The 25,938-nt window shown below is 44.4% G+C and overlaps 2 protein-coding genes across 3 annotated transcripts in view; one reads left to right on the top strand and one right to left on the bottom strand.

The window, feature by feature from the left end:
- Positions 1–711: 711 nt before the first annotated feature.
- Positions 712–18,651, top strand: MTERF2 (mitochondrial transcription termination factor 2). 2 transcript variants are annotated; one of them, XM_075007989.1, is made up of 2 exons: positions 712–985; positions 13,294–18,649. In XM_075007989.1, exon 2 carries the CDS (start codon positions 13,308–13,310, stop codon positions 14,490–14,492), a length of 1,185 nt encoding a protein of 394 aa, XP_074864090.1. In that variant the 5' UTR covers positions 712–985; positions 13,294–13,307; the 3' UTR covers positions 14,493–18,649. The 2 variants fall into 2 exon arrangements, with proteins under 2 accessions (XP_074864090.1, XP_074864083.1); XM_075007982.1 differs by lacking the exon at positions 712–985 and adding an exon at positions 1,321–1,585 and having other exon boundaries at positions 13,294–18,651.
- A 166-nt stretch (positions 18,652–18,817) lies between these two features.
- The window catches only part of TMEM263 (transmembrane protein 263), a 29,206-nt gene continuing 22,085 nt past the window's right edge, over positions 18,818–25,938 (bottom strand). The window contains exon 4 of the mRNA XM_075008000.1: positions 18,818–22,656. Within this exon, the coding sequence (XP_074864101.1) occupies positions 22,370–22,656 (287 nt within the window). The 3' untranslated portion in view covers positions 18,818–22,369. The remainder of the gene's footprint in view (positions 22,657–25,938) is intronic.

Here is a 25,938-nt window from a genome sequence, read left to right as displayed (position 1 = left end):
GAGACCCAAAGAAGTGATTATTCCTCTTTATTCGGCTTTGGTGAGGCCGCATCTGGAGTACTGTGTCCAGTTCTGGGCCCCTAATTATAAGAAAGATGTGGATACACTGGAGAGGGTCCAGCAGAGGGTGACCAAAATAATTAGGGGGCTGGGCGTATGACTTATGAAGAAAGGTTGAAGGAATGGGGACTGTTTAGTCTACAGAAGAGAAAACTGAGGGGGGACTTGATAACAGCCTTCAACTTAACTGAAGGGAGGTTGCAAAGAGGCTGGAGAAAGACTGTTCATAGATGTCAGAACACGGAACAATGGTCTCAAGCTGCGGTTGGGAAGGTCCAGGTTGAACATTAGGAAAACTTTTTCACTAGGAGGGTGGTGAAGCATTGGAATGGTCTACCCAGGGAAGTAGTGGAGTCTCCATCCCTGGAGGTGTTTAAGTCTTGCCCGGAGAAACCCTGGTGGGGCTGATCCGATGGGTTTGGTCCTGCTTAGAGCAGGGGGCTGGACTTGATGGCTTTTTAGGTCTCTTCCAGCTCTACTGTTCTATGACTCTATGGCACAGAGAACCAAAAATAGTAATCAAGGAGGACAAATCAGAAAAAAATGATCAAGGTGAGCAAATCAGAGAGGGGGAGGGGGAAGCCAGATCCTTGCCCATCCCTGGCGGAAGGAACCACGTGCGCAGCGCAGGCAGCTCCCAGCAGGGGACATTGTGCGGCTGCCGCTGTGCTCCCCGGCCTGTCGCCTCCGACTCCTCGTTGTTCCCCCGCTCGGCAGCGGGGATGAAGACAGGCGGCTCGAGCTCGGCGCCAGCTGCAAAGTCAGTGGGGGCCGGGAATCGTTCTCTCCGTCCCCGTGTCCCACCCGCGAGCCGGCTGTGACTGACCCTCGCCTGTGGGAAGAGCCGATAACTCCGCCAAGAGCCCGGCCCGGCCGCAGGGGACAGGCGGGAGCCGAACGCGCCCCCAGGCTCTTGCTGACAGAGGTAACTCCGCCAGTGGGGCGCTCAGGCCGGGCTGGTGCCACCCCCAAGCTGTAGCCCTGTCCCTGGCTATCGCCCCCCCGCTCCTCAGGGTCCAGTGAGACCGCCCCGCCCCACAGAGCTGCGGGAGCATGCGCAGGCGTCCCCGCCTGATCCTCGCGCCGCCGGCCTCGGCGCACCCGGCCCCTGCGTTGCCACGCGGCTAGGGCGGCTGGCGGCGTCACCCGTCGCTTGCGGTCGCGCGCGCTGCCCCGCCCGGAGAATTGCGGCTCGACAGAGGCCCGGGTGTGTGGCCTGGGGACGGGACCGGGTGTGTGGCCTGGGGACGGGACCGGGCGGGGGCCGGAGGCGGAGTTGATTTTCACGCTTTCCCAGGTTGCTGAAGAAACGTGTTAGTGGTTGTTGGAGAGGCGTCCGCGCTCGCGCGTGCACAGGGCTCCCTCTCCACGGCGGAGGGATCCCGAAGTAGCGGGCGCGTTGCTGGGGCATGCCCGCGCTCTGCCATGTGGGAGGAGCGAGGGACGCTTGGAAAGAGCGCACTCTTTCGGCGCGGGCGCTGTTCAGGCAGCGCTAGGCGCGGAAGTAGTCTGTTTAGAAATAAAGGTGAGATAATACCCGCAATTTGCATAGCACGAATTGCATATCTTGTTTCCCGTTTAGGGTGCCATGTAGGCGGAGCCTGTGTGAATAGGGTGCTAAAGCAGCGGTAGGCAACCTATGGACCACAAGCCTCCATGTGGCCCACTGGGGATCCACCTCTGGCCTGTGGACCCCCCTGACAGCCCCTTCTCCCATGCATCTCTCATGCATGGGAGCAGCAGAGCCCCGCATTTCCTATGCCTCCCTCTCCCTCCCCCTCCCAGGATTTTCAGAGGAGCTGCAAATCACTTTGCTAATCTCCCTCCCCACTCCTCCCACTCCCTCCTAGAGCTAGAACAGCCTACCCAGCTGATCTGTGGCATTCCAGCTCTGAGAGGGAGGAGAAGGAACAGTGATGGAGCAGTGAATCCGGGGATTCATACTGCCTTTGAAAGTGCTGAGATGGAGAGGGAGGCAGCAGAAGTGCAGGGCTTTGGTGCCGTGATGTGTGAGAGGTACATGGGGGATGGGGGCAGCCAGAGGTAATGAACGAGGACAGAAGGTGCTAATGAGGCACTGCCATGAAATATGCAGCACCTCATTAGCATAAAGGCAGCTGCAGCAATTTGAAAGTACTGCTTCTATATTGCGTGCTGCCCATGTAGACGGGCCTTTCAAAAGGATCTCCCAGTCTTCGAAAGCCCCTTATTCCTATTTGGTTTTAGGCTTTTGAAAACTGGGGGGGTCCTTTCGAAAGGCCCCTGTCTACACAGGTGGCATGTGATTTGAGAGCGGCACTTTAGAATCGCTGCAGTCTCCGTTATGCTAATGAGGCACTGCATTAGCATCTTCCGACCTTTCTCAATACCATGCCCCTTCTCAAAGGACGGGGCTAGTGTAGAGGTAGCCTATATTTCAATTACAAATATTTGCACTGTAAAAAGAAAAACATTCAATTAACCTATTGCACCTATTTTATCATAAAAGTTGAGCTTCCAAATGAAGAATTCTGTACAAAAATAACTATTTAAATTTAAAACAAACAGTGTAAAATTTCAGAATCTATCAGGCCATTTAGTTCTACTTCTTGTTCTGGCAATCACTAAAACACACAATTTAGGAAATAATGCTGCCTTTATTTTTACAAGTGTCACCTCAAATTGAGAATAGGCATTGGCTTGGCACTGTTGTAGCTGACCTTGCAAGATAGTTATGTGCCAGATAGGCTAAAGATGCATATATCCCTTCAAGCTTTGCCCACCATTCCAGAATATGTGCTTCCACACCGATGACAAAATCTGCTCAATAGCAGTCCAAAACAGAGCAGACCAACGTATGTTTATTTTCATTATCTGAGTCAGGTGCTGTCAACAGAAGTTTGGGTTTTTTGATGGTTTGGGTTCTGTAGGTTCCACATTGGAGTGTTGTTTTTTTCAGCCTTCTGAAAGAATGTTCCATGCCTCGTCCCTCTCAGATTTTAGCAGGCACTTCAGATTCTTAAAACTTGGATCGAGTGCTGTAGCTCTCTTTAGATATCTCACATTGGTACCTTCTTCCATTTGTCAAATCTGTAGTGAAAATGTTCTTAAATCAAACAACGTGCTGCACTATCGTCTGAGTGCCATGACACAAAATACATGGCAGAATGTGAGTGAAACTATGCAGGAGATACGCAGTTCTTTCCCGAGGAGTTCAGTGTCAAAGTTAATGAACACATTTTTTGTAAATGAGCGTCATCAACATGGAAGCATGTCCTTTGGAATGATGAAAGAAGCATGAAGGAGCATATGAATGTTTATCATATTTGGCATGTAACAACTGGCTATACCAACAAAACTGGTTCTCACTGTTAGGTGACATTGTAAGTAAGAAGCAAGCAGCATTATCTGCCACAAATCTAAACAAACTTGTCTTTATAAGTTGTATTCATCTGATATTTTCTACTGAACAACAAATCTTGTAACTCTAAAACCAATTCAGATTTCTGCTTTTATGATTGAACTACATACAAGCCACTAAAAATGCTGAAATTATATTTCACAATCATTCTGTCTGTTGGAGACTGGAGCAAGCACAAAGGTATAAGACAAGTGTGATGTTTTGAAAATACTTTGCAGGTTTTTAATATTTTTGTTAGTGGAGTATGAATTAAGAACATTAAATACCCTGAGTATGTAATAGTATGGAGAAACAAATCAAGATTTCTTCTCTTCCTGTAGTCTCCCTAGTCCAGTGGTGGGCAATCTGTGACCCTCCCTTACATGCCTTTTGCACACCAGAACCCTGGACTTCTTGGCCAAACAAGAAGTAGAACTGAGTGGACTTGTAGCCTCTAAAGTGTTGTATGGTTTTTGTTAAATGACAGCACTCAAAAACAAAACAAACTGCATTTGTAAATTGGACTTTTACAATGAAGAGATTGCACTGCAGTACATGTATGAGGTGTACTGAAAAATACTATTTTTTTATCATTTTTACGTTGCAAATATTTGTAATTAATAATGAAGTAAATGGGGTGTACTTTATTCTGCATAGTAGTTAAATCAATATCCACAATATTTAATTTCAGTTGTTATTCTGTTTAGCAGCATGATTAAAACGGTGATGAACCATGATTAATTTTTTAAAAATGAAATTAATTTTTGACTTAGTGGTGTTAGTTGACTGATTTAATCAACAGCCTTAATATCAAACTGTCATGAATGACTACCTGTAAAGAGTTAAATCCAGAGAGTGTGGGTTCTCTGTTGGGAAGCAGCCAGGTGAGCCAATGGGAAGAGAGGGGGGGATTTTTGAATTTAAGGTTATAGAGAGTCTCTCTTTGGTGCAGTCAGAAGAGAGAGAGACAGAGATGGTTTAAGCCTAAGCAGACTTGAAGGATTCAATGAATATCCAGGCCTTAAAGAAATCTGGGCATATGAATGTGTAAATAGAAAAGAAATGTTTAGTCAGACATGATCAGAGTATTTGCTTATTTTGGGTTTAGTGTGGGACTTCTCAGGCTGGCTGATGTACCCCCTCCCCTTTAACCCCCCTACACTGTAACTTTTAAATTGAATCTCAGTGAAGTAATTCTCTGTGCTTTAATTACTTTCTTTAGCTGCTCTGTAACATCTAGCATCCAAGTATACTTTATCGGGTATATCATTTATTAATAAATCACCATATTCAAGGTAATGCTTTGATTCCTGTGTCCTAGAGAAGGGTCTTTGTATATACAGGTCTAGGACTGAAAAGTCAGCTATCAGATTGGAGCTTAATTTCTTCCTCTTTGTTTTTAACCTTTCTTCAAAGGGAGGGTTAGGAGCTTGGGGTTGCCCCCCAGGGAGACATCCCAAGTGTGTCTTCCTGGGCTCTAAAGAGGGGTTTTCTCACTTGAGTGGTGGCAGCTACCTCCCAGGCTCAGGGCATCTGTGACCTTAGGAAGCTTTGAAGCAGAAACCTATAGAGGCAAGGTATTTTAAGGTCTCTTGCAGACCCCCACCTTCTGCACTCAGAGGCTACGTCTACACTATGAAATAAAACTGACTTTTAATAAACTTAATTTTTAACCTTCATCCTGTGAATTTGAATTTAATTGTCCTCAAACGTTCTGGAAATTCAGCCTACCATTTCTCTGTATTGACTTACTGCATCTCCATTGCCTTATCCAAGTTTGACTGCCTGAGCAATGCATTGTGGGTACCTATCCCAGAGTGCCTTAGCCCTGTGGCATTCTGGGCTGGAAGCTGTGGGGGGAAAAAATTGCCACGGTTGCTTGTGGGTCTTTCATATCACTATCCCAGAATGCATAACACTCTCCCAGAATTCAGAGCACCCACTAACCTCATGAAAACAAATGGGAGATCATGGCATTTTCTCCAGCAGAGCACTAGCACAGCCAAGGATCCTCAAATGCTTTGAGTCATTGTGCAGACCATTATGGCAACTTCCTGGAACGTAGTGCACTTTTTCTTTTGACTTCAAAGTCTGAGATGATAGTTGAGGGTGATAATGAAGATTTTGAAGAGGAAATCACTCTGCTGCAGTCCAAGAACTTAGAATTGCTGGCTGCCCTGGATGCCTTGCTGACAACGGAGTGGGAGTTTTGGACTCATAAAACCAGCACACAATGGTGGGACCACGTTGTTTTGTTGTCCTGGGATGATCGGCAATGGGTGCAGAACTTTCACATGTGCAAGTCCACTTTTATGGAATGTTGTGATTTGCTGCCCTCCCCCCGCCTGAAGCACAGCAACACAAGAATGAGGCCAGCTTTAACAGTTCCCAAGCAAGTGGCAATTGCTCTGTGGAAGTTTCCAAACACCTCACAGTTACTGGTCAGTGGCAAATCAATTTGGGGTAAGTAGATCTACAGTGAGGGCAGCATTGGTGCAGATAGCCAGTGTAATCTGTCAGCATCTCCTGAGGAAGACCATGACCCTTGGAAATGTACAGGCCTTAATGGATGGATGGCTTTGCTGCCATGGGTTTTCCTAAATGCAGTGGAGCAACAGATGGCCTGCACATGCCCATCGTGGCCTGGACCACCTGGCCTCTGAATATACAAACAGAAAGGAGTACTTCTCGATAGCATTGCAGGTATTGGTAGATCATGAAGGTTTTTTCACCAGCATCAACGTGGGATGGTCAGGGAAGGTTCACGAGGCACACATCTTCAGAAATTGTGGTCTGGACAGAAAGCTTCTGGATGGGAGTTTTTTTCCAGACTTGTAAAATCAAGATTGGCGACATAGAGATGCCTATAGTGGTACTGGGTGACCGTGCTTACCCTCTGCTTCCTTGCCTCATGAAGCCATACACTGGCACCCTGGACCATAACAAGGATTACTTCATTTTAAGACTCTGCAAGTGCAGAATGGTGGTGGACTGTGTGTTTGGCCATTTAAAAGCAAGGTTCAGGTGCCTATTGACTCGTTAGACCTTTCAGAAACTTACGTCCCCACTGTAAGTACAGTGTGTTGTATTTTGCATAAAATTTTTGAATCCAGGCGGGATAATTTCATGAGCGCCTGGAGTGCAGAGACTGATGCCATGAGCAGGGGATATTTGCAGCTGCCTACAAGGCCATTCTCTAACAACGTGAAGGCAGCAGCAATCAGGGAGGCTTTGAAACATAGCTTCATGAATGAGCTGCCAGACACATGGTTGTGCTGTATTTCACTTGTAGGGAATGTGGCAGAAGGAACGCAATGCTGCTGAAGGCTGGGAGGAATGTGTCTCCCAGAGGTCACCTGCATGAGAATGCAAAGGGCGGCAGGTGTGATACTGAGGCTGGGAGGAGTGTGTCTCCCAGTGATCATTTGCATGAGAATGCAAAGGTGTGCATGTGTGATACCTTTTCAGGCAAAGCCTAATGGGTAGCAAGTAAGCCATGAGATTTGGTCTGTTGTAAACGTAGTTGTAAAATCACAATTTAAGCTGACACTTAATGCGGGAGTTGTGAGATCTCACCAATGCTCTGGGTTGTTGTGGGGGACAGGGCAGTCGCCTTAGCTGTGTAAGACAGTGATTACACAGGGCTCCCTGGTTTAAAGCATTGTGAGAGAGGAGGGGAGGGGCACTGGTTGAGCCAGCTTGCTGAGTGCCATGGCCCTGCCTATACCTTGGCCATATAGCTATAAGCCTGGCTTGACTAACCCTCCCCACCTGTTGAAAGATAGAGCTGGATACTAGGGTGCTTGTGAAACCCCATATGAGAGATACCAGGAGCTGAAATCACAGAGTGGCAGCTGAGGCCACGCAGAGCTGAAATCACAGGGTTTTGCCTTAGGGCGATCCCAAGCAGCGGGGTTGGGGTTAGGAGTGACGACGGTGACCGGCAGGCAGCCGGTAGGAGCGACAGCAACTGGCAGGCGGCCGGTAGGAGCGGGGGCGGACGACGGCGGGTGGCCGGTAGGAGGAGTGGACGACGGTGACCAGCGGGCTGCTGGTAGGAGGGGCGGCGGACGACGGCGACTGGCGGGCGGCCGGTAGGAGGAGCGGCGGATGACGGCGACCAGCGGGCTACAGCGGGCGGCTGGTGGCAGCGAGGGGAGGGTGCAGACAAGTGGATAGCTAGTACTGCGCTGGTGATGTATCTGCGGGCTTTGGGTTTGGGACTGCACCGCAGAAGGTATACCCTGTAACTGTGTGGGGTAAAGGGCCAAGAGCCCCAGCAAGAGACTGGGTTCTACTGCATATGGGGATGGTATCTGGGTGAAGGGGGTTTGTCTCTTCTTTGCTTAGATATACTGCATCTGTCACTGTAACCTTGGGGTAGGTTATGGTCATTAAACGAGCCATTTCTATCTCAGACTCTGTGCTTGCAAGGGGCGGGGAGAACCGCCTTACAGGCACCCACACAGGGGTGAAATTGTCCCAGGCCACTGGGTGGGGGCTCGAGCCAGTTGGTTGTATCCTTGACAGGAAAACCCCACAAGAGTTGAACCCGGCCCTTCTGGCAGGCATCTGGCATTAATAGAAGGGTTACACACTGTTATCAGAGAGGTAGCCAAGTTAGCCTGTATCTTCAAAAACAACAAGACGTCCTGTGGCACCTTATAGACTGCCAGACATTTTGGAGCATAAGCTTTCATGGGCATAGACCTGTTTCGTCAGATGACGAAGCAGGTCTTCGCCCACAAAAGCTTACTTCACTGTTGTAATACCACTCCCCCCCTAAAAAGTTATTTGTGCTGCCCACCAAATGTGAACCAATAAATCAGACCAGGGCTTTCACAGAAAGAATGCTTTTATTTGGGGGAAGAGGAGTAGGTTGCAGGAAGAAGAATGTATGTAAAGTGAGGGTTATTTTCACAAAAATATGGGCAGCTGTGCTATCAGCCCTCTTCACCCCCGCCCAGGTTGCTCTGCCACGAGTCTTCTGTGGAGCTTGCTGTAGCAGCGGGTAGCTGTGCTATCAGCCCTTTCCACACCTGCCTGAGTCCCTCTGCTGTGAGTCTTCTGCAGACTTTGGTGTAGTGGTGAGCTGTACTATTGGCCCTCTCCATCCCCACGAGTCCCCACGATGATTTGCACACCCAACTAGACATGGGTGCCAAAAATCACACCGTGGTTGTCATCAAAAGAATGTTTGTGGGGGAGAAGGGATGTAAGGGGTGGGGGAATGGCATTTTGCAGTAGTTCTTGGGGGGTAGAGCGACAGACTGACCTTGCCCCTACTCCCCGTGTTTGGGGACTGTGACAATGGGGGATGGGCAGCCTTTATTCAGGGAAGGTCAGGCAGCAGGGAGCTGAGCCCTCAAGGACCTTGAGGTAGGGAGGCATGGAGTGCAGGACCTTGGTTGGGTTGCTCATTGCTATTATGAGCTTTGCTGCATCCTCCCTCAGGTGCACCGTTTGCTCTCTCCTGAACTCAAGCACAGCCTGCTGCCACTGTGCTGTGTTTCTTTTGCTCTCAGCGGTTTCTGCATGAGCCTGCTCCATGTGCTGCAGGATAAGATCCTGCTTGTACCTTTTGCGCTTCCTTGCCCTGTCTCCCATGGTGAGGATGCCTGATGGAAAGTAAAGGCTAACACTGAGATACAATTCACACAAAGCACTTACCTATGGAATTAGTGGGTTTCTGTCTTTACAATCAATGAAACTTTCTTTTTGCAAGGCCACTTAAGGCTTCTCAAGAATGACAAGGGTTCAAACCATGCATTGCACAAGCCATCACTTATCCATACCATTTTGTTGTGGATATGGTAAGCTATTGTCTGCTTTAAAAGGTGTGGGGGTGGGGCTGCAAAGCAGGGGAAGCAGGCTGGTGTCCTGGGGCAAGGGGAAAAGGTTTTTTTGGCCATTCCCTGGAGCAGTCTGCTACAAGGAAACCCCGCTTGTGCTGGCCATGCCAGTGTCTGGGACCAGGGTCCACAGAGCCCTGCAGCCATGTGGTGAGGGGGAGGGGTTTGATTCCAGCCACATGGATGGCTGGGTGAGGAGGGATCCCTGTAAAGTGAAAAGATAAGCAGGGTGGGGAAGGAAATGGGGAGTGAGAAGGCCCAGAGAGCCTGCCAGCCGCGCAGAGGGAGGAAGACGGAGTGCCCACTGGCCATATAGTGCGGCAGTGCGCTCCAGGGAAATGTAAAAGGAAATGCAGGAACCATTGCAAAGAAATCCGATCCAAATTCCTGTGCTTCTTTAGGCTGCCACAGAAGACATCATCCTCCTAAGAATAATATAGCGAAAAAGAAGAGATGCTCATCCTGTGTGAGAACAAGCGTGGAAAATCTGCCAAAATGCTGTGTGGCGCCATGACGGCCAATTGCTGTCTGGTTGCCTGGCATGGCAAGGTGTGCTACCGTGGAAGCTGCAATAAGTCAGGCCTGGCCAAAAACCTCATGCAAAAAATTCAAGAGCACCTGGATGTGGTTTTCCTGGAGATCTCCAGAAAGGATAAGCGCACCATCCCCAGAAATATTAACATGCTGTTCTGAGGGGCATAGATCCATAGAAAACCTATACCTATACCTGTACACAGCTGAAACCCACTTGTAGCATTCAGAAAAAATACTAGGACAGTGGGGCCCTAGGGTCTCGGGAACCGGCATAGAGGGGACTGGCTCCAGGTCAATGATGAAGAGCTCCAGGCTGTTGGCGACAGCTTCCTCGGGTCCCTGGTGGTTGACGCTGTCCTCTTCTCCATTGGCCTCTTCCTCCTGGCCCCCCAGCTCTTCTCAGATCACCCCAGACTCTGGAACAGGTCTTCCAGAAGAGTCAAAATTAAGAATAGGCAACATGATCGTTCCCGCAAGAAGCACATGCAGCTGTTCATAATAGCAACAGGTCTTTGGAGATGACCAGGACTGCTGGTTGGGTTCCCAGACTTTGTGATACACCTGCTGCAGTTCTTTCACCTTGAGCTGGCATTGCATCAAGTCATCGCAGTAATCTCTGGCGATCATCCTACATGACATCTCAAATATGTCCATATTTCTCTTGGACACTCAACATCTGCTTGCCACTGACGACTCTTCCCAAAGAGCAAGGAGAGGCAGAATCTCCTGCAGCCCCCATGCAGGAGCTTTCTTGCAACCCTGAGAACTAAGCAGACTATTACCCTGAGTGCTCATGATTGCAAGAGATGTCTACCGATACGGTGCGAAGGCTGGTGATGCAGTGCAATGCGATGAGTAAAAGAAATTGTAGTGCCTCTTGTATTTCTGGGTGCCTCTTATATTTCCTGGGCTTGCTGGTGAGGAATTCAAATGCCCTGGCTTTCTGTGACCTACTTCCTGCTCAACTAAAGAGTAGCAGAGATGGAAGCAGCCATACATAGCGGGTAACTGCATAGCTTTGTGGGATACATATGGGACACTTCTGGAGGCTAATACATTCAATTTTAAGACATGGTGCTTCCACACTAGCCTTTATTCGAACTTTTAAATTCAGACTTGATTCTACACCCAGCCACTTTCAACGATGTTATGATATCGATCTTAGTGCTCCTTGAAATCAAGCTAATGGTATTTATAGTGAAGAAAGTGATGCTGTAAAACTGAACTGCCTTAAATTTGACTTTATCATGTAGTGTAGACGCAGCGGGGGCGTCAGTGGGGAACAGCCTTGACATCAACAAAAGTAATGGAGTTGATGTAGAAATTACTGGGGAGGTTTTTGTCCCGTGGTATGTGGGAGATTGTAATGGTCCCTTCTGCCATTAAAATAATGGTTCTCAAACTTTTCGTGTTTGCACCCCCTCCCCTTACTCTTGTCTACCGGCACACTCCCAGGAGCCAGGGGTAGGAGTGAGGCAACAGCGCTGAGGGGAAGGGCAGACAGGAGTAAGTGGGAGCATAGCTAGCTCTAAGTTTGTGGCCAAGAGAGGCACTGAAGCCCAAGGCTGTGAGGATGGTGTGGGCGCCAGGAGCGGAGCCAAAGCTAGCAGCTGAGGCAGCAGGTAGAAGCCACAATCGGAACTAATGGTGGCATGGACTAGGGCTGGCCCATTCTCCTTCCCACTGCATGTGAGGGCCTCACCAGACCTGCCCCGACAAACATTCCTCTTGCCCCCCCAATGAAGGCAAACCTCACAGTTTGTGGAAGAACTTCCTTAAAGTCCATGAAAAATTGACCTTTATTCTACTCTCTTTTTGATCTTTATAAAGTATTTTAGCCAAGGAGAAATTGCTGTACAGTGAAACTGATGGTACCCGAGGGCTACATTTATACTAGAGGGTTTTGTGGACAGAATTCAGTGTGTCCACACTAAAAATGCATTCTGTCAACAGAACACGGCACTCTCCCCCATGAGGCAGAATGCCTTTCTTGACAGACTCTGTTGACAAAAAAAGCCATGTGGATGCTCCAGGGGGCCCTCTGGTCACCAGGCAGCCCTGTCTGCTGTGTTTCCGGGTGGCCATTCTGTCGAGAGAGGGAGGGAGGGGCCAGTCAGTCCCGATATCAATCCGTTTTCAGTGTCTGGCTATGATCTGTCCACAGAAGTTTTGACAGTAACTTCTGTTGACAGATCACTGTAATATAGACATTACCAAAATTGTCAAGTGCACAAACTGAACTAGACTTTTTTTTTTTTTTTTTGCTGGCCTTTGGTATAGTGATCAGTGGTGTGTTGCTTACAGCGATAAATTGTTCAAACAAATGTATTTTAAAATTGTTACTCTTCCCTTTAGCATTTAAAAGGCTTTTATAAAACGTAGAAATTCAAGGAATTGTAAAATTTACCTGGTAGTCCTTTTATGTATTTAATCCCTGCTCTGTCATCTCAGTATGTGCAGCTGCATCAGTGATAACCTAAACTCAGTTAGAGCATGGGTGGGAATACTAATTAACCAAAGCCACATTCTGACTGTCTGGGTCTGTCACATCCGTGCACCAAATCCAAAGGCCACACAGATAGAATTTACACGTAAATTCGTTTACTCATTATATTCAACAGGTGACAGTGAAAGTTAAGGGCAGAAAAAGAGAAGACAGCTGTGCTGTGGGGGTGGGAGATGAAGACAGGTAGCTAGAGAAAGAGTGATAATGCCCTTCCCAAAATTCCAAGCTGTCAGTTCAGACATTTTTAAATTTCTCTGACTAAATGGGTATCTCATGGTCTAAATGATCATTTATTATAAAAAGTGAGTTCAGTGGCTTTTAGAATATAGATTGCCATTGAGAGAGAGAATGTTGGGAAAAATTAAATATATTCAAAGTAATTGAGAAAGATATTTAAGCTTCTCCCTCTCATTTGATTTTTTGAAAACAGAAGTTCCAAGCAAAAAAAACTACATTGCATAGAATCCCTTTAAATACTTCAAATTACAACTGGAGAGCTACATTTTAATAAAAATACTTCTGAGTGCTGAAGAGTTGGCCAATAATTCATTTTTGCATGGTTGGACAGAATTTTGTCTTGTATCTTACAATACATCAGAGGCATCCACCAGTAGCCTATAAATGAACACTATCTGGGGGACTACTGCTACAATAACCACATGAGAGCTGTTAAACTTGTGTGGTATTTGGGACAGAATAGTCAATATGCTGCCCCATGTTCCACATAAGGAATTTTGGGGTTTTATTATTCCAACAAAGCACCTATTCACACTGAAGTAGAATGAAAACTAACATCTGAATATAGACTTTTTTGCTAATTATATGAAATTTCTTTTGAAAATGTTTGAAAATTGTCTCTTTTACCAGCTCAGATTTGAACATGAATGTCTTTTGAAATGTTACGTAAGACAGAAATGAACATTTTTCTAATATTTTTGTTTTTACTTAAATTTTATATGTAGTGTGGCACTCCAGAATGCTGAGAGGAATTGCTAATAATGCAACACACGTGTTTACACTTGTGTTCGCTAGAGGTCAGCACTGCAAACAATTGCTGAGTCTCTCATCCCTGCGGAATCAAGTGAAGGACAGAAGCTTTTTACAGAATTCTGGTTATACAACTGATACAAAATTGAAAGTGGAGAACAAAAGAACTTTGGAGAATCTCTACAGATTATCCGTTGACATTAAAAAAGTTCGGAGGCTAAAGGAATGGGTCCTCTTTCAGGATACAGCGTATGTCAAAGAAACTGCTAATGCTTTACAAGAAATGGGAGCTGATAAGACTACCATAGCAAATATTTTGGAACGTTGCCCAGAGGCAATCCTCCGCACCCCAGCAGAGATAAACTCTCAAAGAGAGCTGTGGCAATCAGTATGCCAGAATGAAAAACAACTGGTCAAATTAATAGAATTGTTTCCAGAATCATTTTTTACCATTGAACATCATGAGAACCAGAAGTCTAATGTTCGGTTCTTTCAAGAGTTGGGTTTGAAAAATAATATAATCAGCAGATTCTTCACAAGTGCACCTGATATTTTTTACAAGCCTGTTGAAAAAAACAAACATATAGTAGAGACACTACAGAGAATGTATCTAAATTTAGGAGGTTCTGATGCCAATATGAAGACTTGGCTTCTGAAGTTACTCAGTCAAAACCCATTTATTTTGTTAAATACCTCCCCAACAGTTCAAGAAAACTTGGAATTTCTCCGGAAGAAAGAGTTCACTGATTCTGAAGTTCTACAACTGCTGTCCAGGCTTAAAGGTTTTATTTTTCAGATTAGTCCTAACACAATGCAGGAGAGCATGTTCTTTTCCAAAGACGTTTTTAAGTGCAGTGATCAAGAATTAAAAGAGCTAGTGTTGAAATGCCCTGCTTTACTCTACCATTCTGTTTCAATTCTCGAAGAAAGACTCAAGGGACTGATGAAGGAGGGAATTTCTATAGATCAGATTAAAGAGACACCAATGGTGCTGGAGCTGACAACTCAAATTTTACAGTACAGAATTAAAAAGTTAGCTGCTTTAGGATACAATATAAAAAATGGAAATCTAGAAAATTTGAATGGAACAAAGAGAGATTTTGAAGCCACTTATTGTAAGATACAAGCAAAGAGGGAGAGACCAGTGTTTAATCCTGTTGCTCCTTTAGCTTAATATGAATGCCTTTAATTTATTCCAAAAGGGAATTTTACCCTTCCCTAAGGACTGAAATAAAAATAAACTTAGCCAGTTTGTATTCTGCTGCATGAAACTGTGTAGGAGATAGCTTTAATTCATAGATCAGTCATACTTTTAAAAGTTGTATTACAAAAAGTTATCATAATTAACAGGTTAACAGTATCTTTGCTATCATTTTACATAAGGATTGTGTCTTTAGATTGTATCTTGAGCACACACAATTTTTAAAGCACTTACCCCATCTAATTGCCACCTGTTTACCTGGCTTGTGAGCAGCTGGTGTTGCACTGGCCAGTCTATGACAATGCAGTGAGCGATTCTCTTAACCAGCAAGAAAAGTTAGCTGCATGCATTTTCAGTACTGTACATTAGGTAGCAGATAAGCGGTTTTCAAAAAAGTCTTTATATAGCTGCCACTGCAGTAGTCAGGCCACTGGAAATTGAGCCCAAATTAAAGCTGGCAGTTTGATGGGGTGGAAGATTACATAGCTAGTCTGCACTAAAAGTATGTGTAAGAATTATTTACCATATTTATTTACGGTCATTACTATAAGAGGGCCCTGTCACTATCTCTCAAGGGGTCTCATCTTTTCCTGACTGACCTTCCTAGGTTTCTCTCAGGTGAGTTCTTAAACCTCTGTTTCCAATTAAGATCTTCACATTTTGGGGTTTCAGGTTCTCAGCTGTTTTCTGGAGGATTGTACCAAGCTATCCCCTGCCTTTCTGCATCCATTTCCTCCTCTGTGCTCCCTGTTTTTCCTTGTTTCCTCTGTTGATTACAGCTGTGGTTGCCTACTTCTGTAGTTGGGAACTCTTAACAGTTGCCTGGGGTTGTGATCAAACTGCTTGCTTATAAAGAGGAAAGACCTCTCCTACTCTTCCTGTCTGTGCTCAGACTGTGGTTTGTACACCCTATTATAGGCCATCATTTGGTTAGGTACCCTGGATATTAATATAATATAAATAACAAAATGCAGACAGTGTCTCTTTCTATGTTAGGAAGTGCAAGTTGGCTCCTCTTGTAGGAGCTGTCTCATTTTATTTTTGGCCATGGCTTCGCTAGTTCCCTCTTCTTTTCCTTAGGCTAGAAAAAGAATAGGATTAACTGCGATAAAGAATGTGCTTCCAGAAGGAAGGAGGCAAAGAAATCTGAGAAGAATGGGGCCCTACGCCTTTTACAGTAGCTGTGCTCAGACACAAGTCTTTGCTTTTAAACTGGTGAATATTAAAAAGGATATGCAGACAGCCATTACGTTTCCTAAGCATGTGGTAAAACATACAGTAAAACCCCAGTTATCTGACATAATCAGGACTGACTGCTGGTCAGATACTCAAATGTCAGATAAGCAGGTTTGGGGTGGAGAGGGGAAGGCCGGGGCTGGCTCCTTGGGGTGGACAGTAGTGTGCCAGCTGCTGCAGAGTGGCTCCCTGCGGCTGGCTCCCCAGACGGGCACCCCCCGCTGTTCCCAGGCTGGAGCCACAGCCAGCCCTAGGGGAAAGAGCCCCTGTGGCCAGAGCATGGAGCCCCAGTCATCCCAGGTGGGCAGCCCCTGCCGGCCCTGGAGTCCAGAGCCCCCAGCTGATCCTGGAGCCCGAGCTGCCACTAGCTCTGGAGCGCAGAGCCCTGGCTGCCCTGGGCCAGCTCCCTGGAACCAGCTCCCCACTGGTCAGCCACTGCCTGCCCCAGGGCACAGAGCCCTACCTGGCTCAGGCAGGCTACTGGCTCCTCAGAGCTAGCTCCCTGAGTGGGCACCAGCTGCCAGCTCCAAAGCATGGTGCCCTAGTGGGCTACCACCTGCTGCAGTGCCAGCTCCCCGCCAGCTCCCTGGTTAGGCAGACCTTGCCACTCCACACGGGCAGCTGCTACTGGCATGGTGCTGGGAGAGATTATCCAACCCCCAGTTATCAAACATTCCGGTTCCTCCCACGCTGTCTGGCTCAGTGTCAGACAAAACAGTGTTGGTTAACTGGGGTTCACATAACTGAGGTTTGACTGTACTTTGATACCATAATGTGGTGACTGTTGACAAATGCTGATCTTTTAATAGCAGCTATTGTAGGGGGTCATTAGGCTTCATGGGGTGATTTTCTTTACAGGGAGTGAAAGATGTGAGCTATGACAATCAATGATTGTCTCACCTTATAGAAATTAAATATGGCAGGAGTTTCTGCATAAGCTTTTGTGAGTATGTGGTCTATGTATATTCCTCCTTGGTATGCAGGAGATAAAAATACATGAAAGAGTGGTGAATTGACCATATTTAGAATGTCTGGAAACTTAAAACCTTGTATTCAAACAAATTAGGAATGATCAAAACATCAAACTGTAAATTGATTTGGTATCAGCTGTCCATAAGACACTTACCAAATTTTTGGGGCTTAACTCAGCCAATATGGTTGAGGACAATGGAATTTTTGGTGTGCGTGAAATACAGGATCAGGACAGTTTTCTTTAACCTTGCTATATATGTGAACTGTTATTTTGCTTGTTATGAGTATACATTTCAGAGACATATATACAGTGCCATTGATTTTATGACTTGCTATGTTTGCTATATAAATAAAGGACATATTGACAATAAATCTTTTTTCTTTAAGTCCCTTATTTTCTTAGAGATTTACAGCTGCTGAGGAAATAGGGATTATTTACTATGATAAATGATACACCTTTTATTACTGTGTGTTTGCTTCTGTTCATGAAAAGGGAGAATTTTCTTCTTCCTTAACACCAGTATCACTGCTACCAGGATCCTGAAGATAGACCCTGTGAATACACATCAGATCAAATTGGGAAAAGAGGTTGCCATTCATCTGCAAAACACTAGGCTGAGGATGGTAAAATAGACATGCTTTAAAGACAAGCCACTGTAGAGGTCTCTTTTAGGGTTTCATCCCTCCAGAGGGGGTAGATCACAGCACCATGTTATAGTCTCAGAGCCACCCAGTTCAAGGCAGACAGACAGTATATAAGCCCTGACTCTGGGGCAGCAGTCAGCGTAAGGGGCTGTGCTTTGTTTGCTCAGCCCTGCTACAACCAGTACGTAAGCCCTGGGACAGGCCTTGGCAGTTGTCTGTGGAAGGCTCAGCTCCCTTTTAACCAGGCTGAGCAAACACACAGTACGTAAAGGGCTTGCCCTGGAGCGGAATAGAGTGACAGGCGCGGCACCAGGGCAGCGTGGGTTTGGAAAGGCCAGGGCTACCTCTCTGGGGGAGCAGGGACACAGGCCTACCCACTCCACCTTAGCCCAGGGCCCTAATACCAGCTCATGCCAGCTGCCATTCAGTGGGAATCCAGGCCACACTACACCACACTGACAGGGGATCTGGCAGGACATCCTCTGGGCTACTTCCTACCGCCAGTTCCCTTGGTTTGGGGTGTCATCCAGGAGATCAGCCAAGTCCACATCCTCTCGGTAATGGCAGATGGTAGGTCTGGAGACCTGGGCATGTCCATGTCGTTGGGGGTAGGTGGCAGGTCAGGGCCTTCCCCGTAGCAGGCCCACGGTGGGTCAGAGGGCCCAGGTAGATGAAGAACCTCTAGGTGGCTTGTTTCTTTTGTGACTAATATGCAGGATTTAGGAGGAGGACTCCTCACCTGCCCCCATGCTGTTTTTGAAGTTCATAGAATCCTAGGGCTGGAAGGGACCTTAGGAGGTCATCCAGTCCAGCCCCCTGCTTCAAGCAGGATCAACCCCAACGAAGTCATCCCAGCCAGGACTTTGTCAAGCAGGTAAAAACCTCTAGGGATGGAGAATTCACCACCTCTCTAGGCAATGCATTCCAATGCTTCACCACCCTGCTGGTGAAGTAGTTTTTCTTGATACCCAACCTACTCCTCTCCTTCTGTAACTTCAGACCATTGCTCCTTGTTCTGTTGTCTGTCACCATTGAGAACAGTTTCTTTCCATCCTCTTCAGAGCTTCCCTTCAGGAAGCTGAAGGCTGCTCTTAAATCACCCCTCAATCTTCTCTTCTGTAAACTAAATAAGCCTAAATCCCTCAGCCTCTCGTCATAGGTCATGTGCTCCAGCCCCTTAATTATTTTTGTTGCCCTCCGCTGAACCTGCTCCAGCACACGCACATCAATTCTAAGTTACAGATCTTTATGAAAAAATTATCATTTAAATGATCACCTCTAAAATTACATAACTTTTCAATCCTTCCTGAAAACTCATTTCATAAATTTGCCCCCCTTAGTCTTTGGTCCTGTTAATTATGCTTTCACTTTCCCATAGAGTAATTTAAATTAGTTTAATAAATTGGATTATTTCAATAAATTTTCCCAAATGGACTACAGTATACACATTTATTCACTAGTCCTCCAGTCCCATTTCAGTTGTTTTCAGCTGAAAAGGTGTGATTGGTCCTTAAATGAACCATTTCCTCACCTCAGATTACATAAAATGATCACGTAACGTCATACAGAATCACAAAGTATTGTATACTACAGAGGCACATACCAAATATGTATTCCTAGAGACCAGCTCTGTGTGTTTTTCTGCTAGAGTTTAACTTTCAACACTTCTAGGAAGCATCCCACAAGAAATCCAGCTTCTGATGGTGTAAAATTCCTGTGCCTCTGTCCTTACTGAAAGTTTGTCCAATTAAAAAAATATGACATCAGCTACCCTGTCTCTTTAAACATCCACCCCGCAACATTTTCCTCTTCCTCCTCTGTTACTATTCAAAATGTCACTCCGTTCCCAATGACACAGCCTGGTAGTCATCTCTAGTTCTCCCTCCCTGCCTGTGTACAAATCTTGCCTTTTCTCTTTACACTAATTTGAAGGATAGGATTCTTCCTCGCTGTGCCAACAGTTAAAATGTAGCCATGATCCAATGAACTCCCATTTTTAGTACTGCTCCTCTGACCTACCCAACGTTCATAAAAACAGAACCAACTAATCAGTTTTTTTACCCTCTTCTCCAACAGCTTAAAAATTAGAGTTTTCCCATCTGTAAGATCTTTTCTGAAAGAGTTAGAGTAAGCTGCTTAGGACTCTGCCCACAAAGGAACAAAGCTGTCCATGTTCTATCTGCCATGACTGTTTTCCTCTTGGAATTGAGAAAGCCTGTCTCACAGCTCAAGAACTTCCATGCACTGAGAGTCACAAGAGGCAAACTTATTTCCTGCTGTAAGCCATCTGGGACAGACTTGTGATTAACACGCTGGATTTGATGCTGGAGATCAGCGTTCAGTTTCTTGTGCCCTTAGTATTCACTGGACCTTGGGGAAATCATTTTCTCTCTGCTTCAATTATCCCATCTGATCAAATAGGAAAGTGTTCTTTCTTCCACTATTTTTCTTGTCTAAAGCAGTAAGAAAGTCCTTGCTGCTTCTCACCTGTACATAAAACTAAAAGCACAATGGAGCTGTAGCTTTGGCTTGGCCCTTGATTGAAACAGTGTTTTAATGACAATTCTGAATGCCATGTTGTATTGAGACCTCCCACCCCACCAAGTTCAACTCACAGGAAGATTCATCTCCTCTGTAACTTTACCTTACCCAAATCTAGAAAGGAAGCTGTCAGAGGAATTTAAACTGTAACAATTTAATATTTCAGAAGTTCCAATCAGGACACAATTAGAACATCTTTTGAAAACAAAACAAAAACAAAAAGGTCAGTCATACATTAAGTGGAAAATAAAGATGCAGACCACATAGGACCGAGCTCTAAACTGCCAACCTATCCTGCTTAAACTGTGTAGTTACAAGAATTCAGAATCACTGAATAATACATTTTGCTCCTAACGTGCTGCAAGATGGTAGGAGAGATGTACAGAGTTTAGTGAGAAACTTCTCAGATTACACTTAGTTTGCTGCAAATTTCATAGTGTGATTTAAAAAAAGTAAATTGCTTATCAAAAAAGGGCAAGGAGTTTGTGTTTTCAAATTTAACCCTCTGAAATGTCCAGTTTCTATAAAGATTAGTAATGATTTTGATGAACAGTGAATGTAGTAAAAGTTGTCAACCTCTGTGTAGTTGATTGTCACACAACTCTGTGTTAAAGCTCCTGAACCAACAGGTGACTTTGCATTAACTACATGGTCCTCTTCAATCCCCCAAAATGGTACACGACAGAGTAGTGTAGCAATGCAAGACAAGTAAATACTTCTTTTTTTGACTCCTTAAAATAAAAAAACCTACATATTTTAACATTTAAATTTCCACTTCTACAGAGGTGCTAGAAAACTGTCTGATAAATACATATATTTAACAGTAATTCTGTCTACTGAGGAAAGCTGCTTTAGATTACAGCTGAAGTACCAATGGCTTGGACATACTAGATGGCTAAATCAACTATACCCTATCAACAAGCTGAACAGGAATAAAAATTGTCTAGACAAGTGATGCCCTTTGACCTTCAATTTTTATAAAACTACTTCTATCTTCCTTGTACAAACATAGCCACTTAAAAGTAAGCTCACGTTTATAAATTCTCCACAGGGACATACATTTTTAGGAAATACTACATATACAAAACAGCCACCTGAAACTTCTGCCATCTTTTACAGGCTGCCAAAAAGATTACATTAGCTGCAGCAACAGCAGATCTTGAATAACTGAACTCGTGTCATGCACATCCATGCAGATGTATGAGATGCACTCATTCAAAGTGTGTTAAGGTTGAAAAATCTGTCCCTATGCAATTCACTAAAGAAAGGAAATGAGAAATGTTATCTCAAACAATGTCAGTTGTGTTTGTTTGTTTAAAGAGTACAGTGCTGTGTTAAGTGTACTTGAGGTACAAATGTAGTGAAAAAACAAACTTTATATCTTGGTTATAAGAGAGGAAAATTATTAAAGCAACAGCCTAAACCAGTAAATCCTGCAGTTAGCGGTTTAATTAGATCTCTCTTCAGTGGTTTCTAACTTCACAGCAGAGGAATTTCTCTCAAGATAATTACAAGTTACCATCTATCACCATATGAATCATGAACCTTGGCTTAACTGAAATCAAGCCACCTTCTTCAATTGTGTTCTAGATAGAAGAAGTCACAAGTAGTAATCTTTCATTTGCAGGTGATAAAGTGATACTTTTAAAATACACCTGAGATTTAGCAGTATTGGCTTTAGTAAAAGATGACTAAATTTCAGATATCAGCACTTATTTAAAAAAGTGTCCAAAGCTTATTTTATGAACTATATTGAAACGATGGACATTAGAAAATTCTTTACACAGCTTCATTGAGTGAAAAAATAGTTTTTCCAACCATAAGGCCTGAATCATTAAAATCAGTATACTGCAAGCAAACCTTTATTATGCCTTCTATCACAAACCATTTTAAAGCATACTTCCCCTCCCTACCTCTGAAAATCTCCAGTTCTGTCTCTTGCCTGCCATCACTATCAGAATGCACTCACTGCAAATTCATAATCTGTACAAAAATACAGTTTCAAAAAGCAGAAAAAGTATGATATTAGGCACATCAGAAGATGCCTTTTACATAGTTCAAGGATTCCTTATCAACAGGATGCAGAAACCACTAAAATGGTAGCAGGCACATCACAGATCCAGTACTGGAAAGAGTGCCAACAAATTTTTTAACTTTCACATTTTAGTCCGATACTACATAAGATGCACAGTAAATGAATATTCAAACATGTATTACCCCTTCATATACATGTGCTTGATTTTACATTTATCAAGTGTAACATTTCACCAGATATAAAGCTTGAATCTAGGTTTAGAATGAACCTCCCCACACTGTGCTGTCAGCTTCTTCTGTCCGTTCAGAGGAAAGCAAGTTTTCCCACAGCACTTGAGGAGATAAGCGTCTAAGACATATGGCTTTGCTGTAGTCCAAATCTTAGATTCGAATGCCACTGATGTAATATTATGAGTCGTTTTTTAGTCAGACTTATCCTTCTTCTTCCCTGTGAAAGGCACTTTATTTGTGACAGCAGATCCTACAGCTGTAATGCCCCCAGCCACAGCAGAAACGCTTCCTTTAACCAGACCCACTCCCATGGAAGGTACTGCTGTAACAGCTGTTTTGGTCATTTCCAAACTTTTTCCTCCAATCCAGGCTACACCACCGATCGTAGCACCAACCGCTCCCTTTGTTACACTGAAAATGCCACCAGTCACACGAGAGAGCATGCCAGGCTGCTGCTGTGGATGATCTTTCAATGAACCTGAAAGACGAAGCGTAAACGTTAGAGTCCATAATGACTTTTTGGAAGAATACAGTTTATTCATGAGTATTGCTGCTTTTAATGGCATGACACATAGTAAGGTGCATGTCTTATTGACCCTTCACTGCCTTCCTGAAAAGCATCCATGTTCCCAGGCTGAGCTTAATTTATCTCACTTTTCAAAAAGAACTACATCTGAGAGTGCCAGGATGCCATTTGTTCCATGTTACGGATTAACTAACAGTGAGTATTGCACTTTTGGATCAGCTTTGAAGGATACTCAAACTAAGGCTCCCCATGCAAGCCTTCAGTTAATTCACATCTCTTTCTCTTCCCAATCCCCTGCTACAGATATTAGTTCCACCTCAGCCCCTGAAGACTTGACTACCTCTCTATTGGGATTTGGCTACTGAAAAATTCAGTGTTTTTGCTGTAGGGCTGTCTCCCCAAGTGAAAGAACTTCAATGCAGTACCAGAGCATGGCACCTACTGAGCCTAAGGGAAGAGCTACAGAAGAAGCTGTACTACAGTTATGTTCGGAAGTGGTTGTGGGGAGGATATTTTGGCTTTTAAAAAAAGGCAGCAGTTTCTTTTTCCCCCTCTCATCAGCCTTTGTTTTGTTTTGCTTGGTTGGTGGAAGGAAAGGAAGGAGCATGAGAAGAACAGAAGCTCAGGCCTGTTCTAGGGTCCATCCATGTCCTCTCTGCTACTGGGCACACAAATAAGTTACAACAAGCCCTTATTTCTAAATTAAATTAAATATAACTGGAAGGGACACTGGGAGGTCATCTAGTCCAGTCCCCTGCCCTCTTAGAAGGATCAAGTACCATCCTTGACATCTATGTGCCCCAATTCCTAAATGGCCTCCTCAAGGATTGAGCTTACAACCCTGGGTTTAGCAGGCCAATGCTCAAACCACTGAGTTATCCCTCCCCACCAAAATATATTTGCTCCAGATCCCTAAATAGCCCCATCAAGAATTGAACTCACAACCCTGAGTTGAACAGGGCAATACTCAAGCCGCTGAGCTAGCCCTCCCACAATGTCCTCTACATTTTTCAGTCTTCTTTTTTATAACTTAAAATTGGAAAATCATCTCATTATCCTCTCACATTTTAGCATACCAAGTTTCTAAAGGCAAGCTTCAAGATAAAGATGCACACAGTAAACTTGCACTGGGAATACTAAAACCACCATAGATATTTTATCTTCTATAAACAAAATTTCTTTTTTAGCAGTTTGTAATTCTCAACGCTATTAGATGTTAGGTTCAAAAAGCTTCCACAACCAAGTCTCACCATGCATAGAGAGCATTTGCTTGCATTGTATTTTCAGTGTCTAGAATTTACTCCATTGATACCAAAATAAAACTAAGAGTTTCAAAGCAGCATTCTACAGTGCTCGTGTTTCACCTTCTGCAGTGCTCAGTCCTCACCAAGTCTATTGCTCTTATTTCACTGAAAGATGTTTCAGAGACAGCAGGGTACCAACAAAGAGCTGTAGTAGTGAAGTAGTTCAGGAGATACCTATCATCATAAGAGCTATGTGAAGAAAGATGTTTCACACACAGTTAAACACCAGCTGAACTGTGTGTTGGAAAGAAACATCATATGATGCCAAGAGAGGAGCAAGTGACTCATGATAGGTGGAATCAACAAAAAGTGAGATGCAAAGAAACAGTAAACAGAGTAGCAAGGGCTGGGCCCAAACAAGGAAACAGCACATGGGGGAAAAACAAAACAGGAAACAATAAGAAAAACAAGTGAATGCAGAGTAGGGTAAGAAGAATAGTGAGCATCTCAAATATTACATCTGCAGGCATGCATTCACTCTCATACTGTTCCACTGGGGACAATGATGGCAATCACTTGCTGCCGAAGATGATCATTTTCCATGGGAACCGTGGATCCTTAGGTGGCTGAGAAGGCCTGTCCTTGAACAACAAGTTCTATTACAATGAGGACAGATGTTTCCAGGTACAGCAGGAGGCTCTTTACCATGACTGGAAGCCTGCTTCTCCTTCCTCCTGTACATCTTGCCCTCCTCAGCTTGTTAATGGGCACGTTCAAAATGCAGGGGACCATCTCGTAGCCCTTCTCTCCATTTTGAGAGATCCTGAGCAAGCATCTCCCAAGTGTCAATGTCAATACTGTAATTCTTTAAAGAAGCAAAAAAGCAATTACCACTGCTTTTTGGTGGAGTTTAATTATGACAATAGGAGAGGTCATAGAGCAGCTACATGATCAGTGCTACAGCGGTCCAGTTGTATTAGTGCAGCCATGCTGCTCTAAGTTGCCTAGTGTAGACATACCCTCAAAGAGATAACTTTCTGTATCCATTACAAAGAGCCCTAGAATACTTCCAACAAGCAATGCCATCTCTATATGGGAAAACAAGGATAAAAGAAAAGAACAGAAGGCTTGGTAGCCTCTATTTGGGCATTAAAGTGCTGCCAGTTTGTATCAGCCTTTCTTCCACGATGGGGAGGGATTTGCTCATAGTTGTAAGAAATGGGACACATCATATACTTAAACAAACAAACAAACCAAAACAAAAAAAAACACATGATCACAAGGCAAAGTGAATCCTTACCAGCATATTTTGAGTAAGACTCAGTATCTCAGAACATGGTCAGTCTGTTCTGGAACTATCCAAGGTTCATACTTTCGTTTTAAGCAAAATTATCACATGGCACATTTAACGCTATTTTTCCAATATACAAGACCCTAGAAATTTCCTAAACTGAAAGAATAGTTTGTGTGAAAAATCTACATTTTGATCGCATGTCTGTTGCGACAGAAATGATTCTTACGACAGGAGGAGTTCAAGAACTTCTCACAAGCTCAGTCAAAAAAGTAGCTCGACTGACTCATTCGCAACGTGTTTAGCGTGAGTAGGAAAAAGGAGTTTGCTGTTCAAGTACATTTAATAGCATCTTTGTTTGTTGTGACCTGGACTGTTATGGCCCTTCTTTCTAATGTCAAACTCTAATAGAGGTACAAGTTACTAGCAATTTTTGGTTACAAACTTCAGTGTGGCAAGAAAGTTGGTATCCCACTTCCCTCCAGTTGCTTTAGTTGGTGAACCCTGACTCAAGTAAAATCATCTATAGGCTCCTGATTATGTGTATTAGTACAACCACATAATTTTAATAATGGAAACATTACTTCATTTCCCCCTGCCCCCCATACTGTGCAGTAAATAGGCAACCAGGATTAACAACATTCCTCACAGCTACTGGCATTTTCTACATCTGTTCCATGAAGTTTACTGTTTGCTAAC

The sequence above is a fragment of the Carettochelys insculpta genome, chromosome 1, assembly GCF_033958435.1.
Source record: "Carettochelys insculpta isolate YL-2023 chromosome 1, ASM3395843v1, whole genome shotgun sequence".
NCBI lineage: Eukaryota > Metazoa > Chordata > Testudines > Carettochelyidae > Carettochelys > Carettochelys insculpta.
Note: the sequence above shows the minus strand (reverse complement) of the source record. Positions and strands in the feature narration are given on the sequence as shown.

Excerpts from the sequence above, each read along its gene's own strand:
- MTERF2 (XM_075007982.1), top strand. The coding sequence starts at position 1,486 with ATGTGGGAGGAGCGAGGGACGCTTGGAAAGAGCGCACTCTTTCGGCGC. Across the intron at positions 1,586-13,293 it reads TAGTCTGTTTAGAAATAAAG|TGTGGCACTCCAGAATGCTG; the intron begins GTGAGATAATAC and ends TTTTATATGTAG.